The 8637-nt window shown below is 59.0% G+C and overlaps 1 protein-coding gene across 1 annotated transcript; it reads right to left on the reverse strand.

Moving 5' to 3' along the window:
- Nucleotides 1-1183: 1183 nt before the first annotated feature.
- LOC140711406 (SH3 domain and tetratricopeptide repeat-containing protein 1-like) lies at nt 1184-8580 on the reverse strand. Its single transcript, XM_073014354.1, has 2 exons — nt 8064-8580; nt 1184-2939 (listed from the first exon to the last, which is right to left on the reverse strand). The coding sequence occupies exons 1-2, from the start codon at nt 8076-8078 to the stop codon at nt 2685-2687; spliced, it is 270 nt and encodes an 89-aa protein (XP_072870455.1). The 5' UTR covers nt 8079-8580; the 3' UTR covers nt 1184-2684.
- Between the last annotated feature and the right edge of the window lie 57 nt (nt 8581-8637).

Below are 8637 nucleotides of genomic sequence, written 5' to 3' on the forward strand. Positions count from 1 at the left end.
AAAAAAAAGAAAAGAAAAGAAAAGAAAAGAAAGAATGGCTGCTCCACAGGCAGAGAGGCACCAAAGGTCGCTGGTTGCCCATTTTCATGGTTATTTCTTGATCATATGCTAAACAAGGGTTGGACTATTCATGAGTGTTCTAGGAAAGGGGTGGGCAATTCCCAGAAATGAGAGTTTCTGTCCTCCCGTCTGAGACCATGTAGGGAAACCTCCAGATGTTGCCATGGCATCTGTAAACTGTCGCGGTGCTGGTGGGAGTGTCATGTAGTAGCTAATGCGTTATAATTAGCACATAATGAGCCGTGAGGACAATCAGAGGTCACTCTCGTGGCCATCTTGGGTTTGGTGGGCTTTGGCCGACTTTACTGCAACCCGCTTTATCAGGAAGGTCTTTATGACCTGTATCTTGTACCGACCTCCTATCTCATCCTGTGACTAAGAATACCCAGCCTCCTGGGAATGCGGCCCAGCAGGTCTCAGCCTCCCTTTACCCAGCCCCCATTCAAGATGGAGTCGCTCTGGTTCACGTGCCTCTGACAAGTTGGCCTGGGTTGAGTGTTCCCTAGTGTGTGGTTGTTGGAGCTGTTCCTAGGAGTAAGAGGTATTGTCAGTAGGAAACAGGCCTCTGTTAGCCCGGGGGCTGGCACTCTGCCCCATTATATCGGCCTCATTTTAGTGGTGACAAAACTGGGGCTCAGAGACATCAACTCCCTCATCCCGAACCCCCAGACTGTCAGTGGTGGGCTGGGGTTTGAATGTGGGGCTTGAAGACCCCTCATCTCCTCTGGTCCCCCAGACTCTGCTGCCCAAGAGGAACAGGATCCCAGGATCCAGGCCCCTCATGGCACCAGCCAGGGTGGGCGTAGATGGGGAGGCAGAGTTCCAAAGCCTCCCGGACTCTGAAGCAGGTCAGGGACAAAGAGCAACCCGGACCTACGGGCCCCACCCCGAGAAGAATGGCTGCAGGCCCGGCCCAGCGGGCAGGAGGTCTGTGTCCTCACTCAACGTGACGGCGCTTCCGGCTGCTCCAGCCAGGCCGTGCTGTCTTCACGTTTCCAATCATGCGGCCTCCCCTCCAATTCCCAAACCCAACCCACAGAGACAGCGATCTGGGGTCCACGTGAGGTTTGTCAGCAGCTCTGACCCGCTGCTTCCCGCCAGCCCCCCGGCCGGTTCTGGAAAGCTCTCTGCTGCCCCCTGGTGGGGAGGCTTAGGGTAGGGCTCTGGCTGCAAGCATGGGGTCCCAGAACCTCCTGGCTCTGTCACCTCTGCTGGGTGGAAAACCAACCCAGGACTGAACCAGTGACACCTGTGGCGCTCCCAGAACCTCCTGGCTCTGTCACCTCTGCTGGGTGGAAAACCAACCCAGGGCTGAAGCAGCAGATGGGTGCCTGATTCCTTATTATCAGAGCGCTGCCCACTGGCAAGTCTCTCTCCGGACCTCAGCTTCCCCTTCCATTAAACGAGGGGCTTGGGGGATACCAAGGAGGGGTAACTGCTTAGTGAGGATGGGAGGTTTCTTCTGGGGAGATGAATACATTTTGAAACTAGATGGTGTGGGTGGTTGCACAGCACTGTGAATGTACAAATGCCACCACATTATTTGCGTTGAAAGAGTTAATTGCATGCGATGTGAAAATCACCTCATTTAAAGTGTTTAAAAGAGGGGTCTGGGAGAGTGCAGTGTGACAATCACGTGGGACACCCACAGTCTCTGAACGTCAGTTTCCTTGCGTAAACTGGCAAAGAGACCGTGTGAACTGTATTCCCTGGGGCCAAGAGATTCCAAGAAAGAAAACCTGGGATTCCTGGGACTGGGATGAGGGCCGGGGTCCGGAAGGGGAGGGTGTGGGTGGGGACAGCTGGGGGGCAGCCCAGATAAGGCTTTCAATACAGGGTAGCAGCGTCTACACAGGCGAAGATCCCTGCATCTCACTTCCCGCAGGGCTGACCAGTGGCCAGAGGTGGGACTGGCCAGGCTCGGCCCAACCAAGTCTGGGAGCAAAGGACACTGAGTGAGGGATCCCCGGGGCCACCCTCACTGGCCTGCGGCTCTCCTGACACCACGAGAGAGGTCCAGGAGCTGACCTTGGGTCCTAATGGGGGACACCTTCCTGGCTGCAGGCTGGCAGGGTGGTGTGGTGGTCAGTGTACTGGGCTCTGCGTGTCTGCCTCTACCTGCTGTGTGACGGTGGGCCAGATACCTAACCTCTCTGTGCCTCTAGTTCTTCAATGGCGAACAGGGACACTAGCAGCTCCCACATCCGGGCACAGTGGCCTGAAGGTTAAAGGCAAGGGTGGCACGAGACCTACCGCAAGAACTCTGAGCAGGGAGAGCAGGGAGCTGCCCAGAGTTCAATCACCATCTCCACTCTGGCCGCCGAGGAAACCAAGGCTCATGGTGACCTGGCCCAGGTCTGTTGGACTCACGGTCCTTCTCATCCCCAAGATCAGAGGGCTGCCACCAGGGAAGCAGCTGTCCCCTAGACACAGCCCAGGAAGCACACAGGGAAGGATGCCATGGGGACTTCGGTATGTTTTTGCAAAAAAAAAAAAAAAAATTTATTGCTATTTGAACCCTGCTTTTATGCTTCCATTACCCAGAAAATGAGCTACGGGAGACACCAGGAGAGGCAGGAGATCATCCTCCTTGCACAAAACCCACTCCCCCTCAGATACTGTCCTCAGCGAGGGTGGCTGGAGGCCAACCAGGGGGTCCACCCGCAGAGTGGCAGAGGAGGTAGGTTGACCCTGTGGACGCTGAGCTCTGTGGCGAAGGTCCTGGCCTTCTGGTAGAAGAAGAGCGACTTCTCGCAGTCCAGGAGGAAGTTGTGGGAGATGGTGGCTGGCCGCGTGTAGATCTTCAGCTGTGCCTTGTTGCCCAGGTCCACGGCGGCTGCCAGTGCCAGCTGGTAGTACCCGGCTGCATCAAACGGGTCCTGAAGGGGACAGGTCATGGTCAGCAAAAGGGGGACTCGGAGCCTGTCTTCCCAGAGGCCGTTCCTGTCTCCAGGTCATTCCACATGTCCATCCGATGCTGGCTCACCCCATGAGCCCCGAAGCCTGTGACACTGCTGTGGTCTCAGCTGCAGGAGGTGGGGATGACCCTGACACCCCCGGAAGCCTTCCTGACTGCCCCTACACCCCACTCACCCCAAGCCTCCTGCCCCAGTGCCACTCTCTCTGCAGGCAGTGGCTGCTTTCCCCATGGGCTGAGGTCAGGGCAGATCTTGCCTGCTCTGAGAGTTCCATGCAGGACCCGTGGCTCCAAGCCACAGCAGGGGCATGGTGTTGAGTGACCCAGGCTCCCCTCTGGCCCCTGTCCATGCTAACCATTTCCAGGCCCTCCACGGGCCAGGCCAGGTACAAAACCATCTCACAGGTGTCCTCTCTGGCAATGTTCCCTGAAATATTGACGGAGTGTGACTCCCCAGACATCCACTCCCATTTTCAATGCGTCTTTGGCTCAAACTCACCATCCCTGGGTTGGGATGCCATCTCCCAGACCTCCTCCTTGACCCTCCCATCCCCCACCCGGCTTCTCCCCAGGCACCTCCTCCACATGGGGTCACCCAAAGGACCTCTCTAAGACCCATGCCTGGCCTGTCCCTCTTTACCATCTCAAGATGGCTCCCAGGGCCAATGACAAAGTCCAACATGCAGCAGTCCATTCCTTCACTGCCCCGCCCCACACACGGAGCAGGGGCGTGAGAAGGCCCCGAGTCACTGCCACTGCTCATCCAATGCCCCCTGGCCCAACCGAACACTGGACTCTGTGCTGGGTGCATGGTTGAGCCTAACGTCCTTGCTTCCAGTCTGAGGGTCCTGGGAGTGAACACTGACCACGCAGGGTGGCCCGGGCTGTGGTAGAGGGAAGCCCAGGAGGCCCCAGACTCAGCCGGGGGTGGAAGGCAAAGGCTTCCTGAAGGGGTGGGGGCTTCCCAACTAAACAGGAAGGAGCCAGCCAATACATATGTCTCTGCGTGTGCCTGTGCATGTGAATGTGCGTGTTTGTGTTCCTGTGCGTGCATGTCCCTGTGTGTGTGCCTGTGTGCATGCCTGTGTGTGCATGTCTGCGTGCGCATGTCTGTGCGTGTGCGCCTGTGTGTGCCTGTGCCTGTGTGCATTTGCGTGTGCATTTCCATGTGCCTGTAGTGTGTGCAGCAGCTAGTGAGTGACAGCGTGAGCCAGTAAACACCTAATCCACACTATTCCAGGGCTCACTCTCATGTGTAGACTAAAGGGGACCCCATTTTAGAGGCAATTGGCAAAGATGCCCATTTACCCCTGCTTCTCTGCCAGCCTTCCAGGTCCCATCCAGCCTGGCTTTTTCTCCCACTCCTCTGGGCCCTGGGTCCAGAGCCTCCTATACAAGGAGCAGGGTGTAGCCTTGGAAAGACAGCCGCCCTTGGGGAATTCCAAGGGGGCCTCCCTGTGGGAAGCTGGCCTGCACTGACAGCATAGTCACGATGAGGCCCAGAGGGCTGTGCATGGGAAGGAGGGCTGTGCATGGGAAGGAGGGCTGTGCATGGGAAGGAGGGCTGTGCATGGGAAGGAGGGCTGTGCATGGGAAGGAAGGCTGTGCATGGGAAGGAAGGCTGTGCATGGGAAGGAGGGCTGTGCATGGGAAGGAGGGCTGTGCATGGGAAGGAGGGTTGTGCATGGGAAGGAGGGCTGTGCATGGGAAGGAGGGCTGTGCATGGGAAGGAGGGTTGTGCATGGGAAGGAGGGCTGTGCATGGGAAGGAAGGCTGTGCATGGGAAGGAGGGCTGTGCATGGGAAGGAGGTGAAGGAGGCCTCTGTCCCTCGACCCCAACCATGGACTTTGGCCTCTCAGGTATTACTTGGCGCTTTCCTTTCTCCTGGACAGGCGGAGTGGGCGGCAGGCTTGACCAAGACAGATAAAGGCCTCTTCTGGGAGGTCCGTCCCCCTGGGTCTCAGTCGAGCCCCTTAGCGGTGAGCAGCGTCCCCCTGGGCCTGATACTTGGCACCTCCCTATCTGGCTGGGACTTGGGAGGCCACAGAAACCACGTCTGACCACCAGGTGTCGCCAGTACTGGGTGGGGGCCTCCCGGGCAGCCCCAGGCCTGCGGTGGAGTATACGGGGCAGGGTCTTAGGGCTGCCCCAGCTCCTCATGTTGTTCTAAGGCCCCCAAGATCTCGGCCCCTGGACTGGAGTGCCCTGGCACCTCAGCCCGTAAGGAGCACTGACACGAGGCTGGTGTGATGCTAAGGAGGGGCGGTGCCCGCTGGGCAGATGGGTGGAGACACCACAGATCTCAGTCCGCCAATCCCAGCTCTCCACCCCTGCAGGGCTGGGGGCAGAGGGAGCACAGCACCTCCCCTCGAGACACACCCGACCTAACAAGGCCTCAGCCTGGCTGGCTGGGGCCCCGCCCCACTGCACCTGCCCTGAGCTGGGGTTTCCCTGTCTGTGAACCCAATGGTAAGACACTGGTACCACCCCACCCTTCCTGGGTGATGTGAAGATTCAAGGTGTCTCGGGACTCCAGGAAGGAGTTGCTCAGTGCAGGCTGGCACCCTGGGCAGGCTTCCTAGAGGAGGCGCCAGGATTTCGGTTGGATCTTGCAACGTGGATTCAATGTGAGGATGATGCCGTCCTCTGAAATGTCACTCTCCCGACCCTGTTTTCTTTGTTAAATTCACCTTGACACTTGACTGTCAAGACTCAGCTTTGGTGTCACCTCCTCCAGGAGGGCCCCCTGACTACAATCCCCCTTCTTTACCCAGAGGCCACCATTACCCACTCATGTGTCAGCCTCCCTGGCTGAGACTGAGTTCTTGAGGGTGGGGCCTGGCCATCTGGGGAGCTGGGTTTTACCTGCTAACCTTGCCGGCTCCTCCAGCTGGGTGTAGAGCTCCAGGGAGGCCACTGGGCCATTCCTAAGAAAGGCTGGAACCCAGGCCTCTGGGGTCCGGGTGGAGATCCCACTCCAAGGGGGCTGGGAACACCCCGAGCCCTGCCCCTCCCACCCACCTTCAGGTCGTAGGAGATGATGTCACGGAGCACCAGGTACACCTTCACGTAGTAGAGGGTCTCCTCGTTGAACTCCAGCGGCGAGTTACAGAGCTAAATGGCCTTGAGGTAGAAGTGCTCCGCCAGCTTGCCATGGCCCAGCCGGTGGTGCAGGGCGGCCAGCCGGTGGTGCAGGGCGGCCAGCCGGTGGTGCAGGGCGGCCAGCCGGTGGTAGGCCACGCGCTCGTTCAGCCGGTCCCCTGGGGTGCAGGCCAAAGGGGCAGGTGTGAGGATGTGGCTCCCTGGGACAGGGAGGGCACATGCCCCTCAGGAGCAGGTATACAGATCCCAGGCAGCACACCTGGCTTGTCTCCAGGCACCTGTGGTCACCTGGGCAGCTCTGGCCGTTCCCTTCCAGGTTCCCAGACTCACTTTCCCATCTGCAAAGCAGAACTAGTAAGGCCTGCCCCTGTCTACTGAGAGGCTTTGGCAAAGTCGGACTTGGATGGCCCAGCTCTGTGTCTACACATAGCCACCTGCCTTTGCTCACTGGTTTTAACCAGGGGAGCCCAAAAGCCATGCAGTCCAGGTGCTCCCGGGCTCCCCGGCTCCAGGCAACCCACAGATGTGACATCCGACTCCTCCTGGGTGTGTCATGATCAGAGCCCCCTACCTTGGGGAGTCAGCTGCACACCTACTGTGTACTGGGCCACGGGGCACAAGGCGCTGGGGCATGTGGCCTGCCTAGGGTTCCCTGTCTCTGGAGGGGGACAGACGACCCTGGCACAGCACCAGGGGATGCCCGGCCTTAAGGGGCAGACTGCTGGAAGGGGAACTGGGATTTTATCAGCCAGAGAGTCGTGTGGTTGATGAGGGTGGGAAGGGCACAAGAGAAAGGGAATGTGCCACTCAGCCTGGCACATACAGGGACCAACGAGATGCCTGGCATGTCTGGAAGGCAGAGGGCACACTGGGCGGCCCCTGTGGTCAGCAGCGGGAACAGGCAGAGGAAGCAGAGCTCAGTCAGGCAGGGAACTCTGCACTGCGTGAGAGACCTCGGGCTGTGCCCCACAGACGGACGGGGAAGCCAGTTGGGCAGATCTGCCTGCCTGGACAGGAGACCAGGAAAATCCAGCAGCTGTTTCAGCTCCTGCCCTGCAGACCTGGAGGCTGGGCTCTGGCAAAGTGTGGGTCCTGGCAGGGCGGGGGCTCAGGGGACTTGCCCAGAGTGATCCTGAGTGCTAGGGCCATGTAGGCAAACTCCAAGTCTTCCTGGGGCTCCTCCAGTGTGGCCAGCAGTGACACCAGCTTGTTGCACAGCTGTAGCTGCAGCTCCACCTTGCGGTTGTCCGTAGTCACTGCCGGGGCAGGGCCCGGTCCTACCACACAGGCAGGTGGGGTCAGTTTTTTCGCAGCACCCACCTTGCCCAGCGCCCTCCTCAGAGCTCAAACACGTGCTTGGAGCTTCCCACACCCCAGCTATCCCTGCACCTCGACACAGCTCTGTGCTCTGGGATAACACACAGTTCAGACATCCAAGTTGGGGGCTGAAGAGTCACCTGAGGCCCATCCAGCTACACCCGATAGCCTCAGACCAGCCTCTCCCACCTGGGCACCGGAGGTCTGACTGGGGGGAGCCAGCACTCCTCTCTGCTCTAAAAACACCACATTGATCTGTGCCCAGGGCTGAGCCACACCGTGAGCTCAGAGGAAGGGAGAAGCCGTCCCACTTCGGGGTGCATGCAGACCTGGGCCTCCCACTGATATGCTGTGTGGCCTTTGACATGTCCCTGTGCCTCTCTGAGCCTCAGTTTCCTCATCTGGAAGATGGGGACAGGACTTCCCACTCATGGTTGCTTGAGGTCATCAGGTACAAGGGTAGAGCCATTGTCACGTCCAGGCCCCGAGCGTTTGTCCCAGGCAGGGGCATGGTCAATATCATTCCCGGTGAGACCACTTGGAAACTCATCATGTGCATGGGTGGCCCTGCCTCCATTTGGGAGGCCTCTACCCTGCCACACCTGTGTCTCGGCCCTCCAGGTGCCCCACTGAGGCCCACCCACATCAGCCCACAGGCCAGCTCACCCAGTAGAAGGACATGCCTTCCTCCCGCTCCCAGGCCCCATTGAAGAAGATGTCTCCAGCTGCCTCAAACAGCTCCAGCCCCAGGTTGAGGTTGCCTGTGTACAGGTCCACATTCTGTGCCACCTGAAAGGAGACAGAAGTTCCCTCAAGACCCACACCTAGCGAGGTGGCTACGCGCACCTTTGCCAGGCTCCTTCCCCTCACACACTACAGGTACACTTGAGCATTTTTCAGACCCTGTGCATGAGGGCTGCCCCCACCACTGGCATGAGGACAATGAACTGATGCTCCTGAGTGCCAGGAGGTGACTGAGCAGCTGCAGCCCAGGAGCCCGACACCTGTGAATCCTACCACCAGGGCTAGCCCTAGCCCACTCCCCCTGCACTCAAACCAGTCTCCGTGGCCCCCAGATTGCTGGGAGCCCAGCCTCTGGCTCCTTTCTGCGTTGTCACATGCCTGCCACATCAGCAGTGTTTCAGTGTTTGTGGGTGGGCCTGGTCCCCTCTTGGCCATGAGCTCTTGATCCCTCTCCTCAGCTCAAGGAGGTGTGCAGCAGGTGCTCAATAATGAAAGC

The sequence above is a fragment of the Chlorocebus sabaeus genome, unplaced genomic scaffold (assembly GCF_047675955.1).
Source record: "Chlorocebus sabaeus isolate Y175 unplaced genomic scaffold, mChlSab1.0.hap1 unalloc_scaffold_956, whole genome shotgun sequence".
Taxonomy (NCBI): Eukaryota; Metazoa; Chordata; class Mammalia; order Primates; family Cercopithecidae; genus Chlorocebus; species Chlorocebus sabaeus.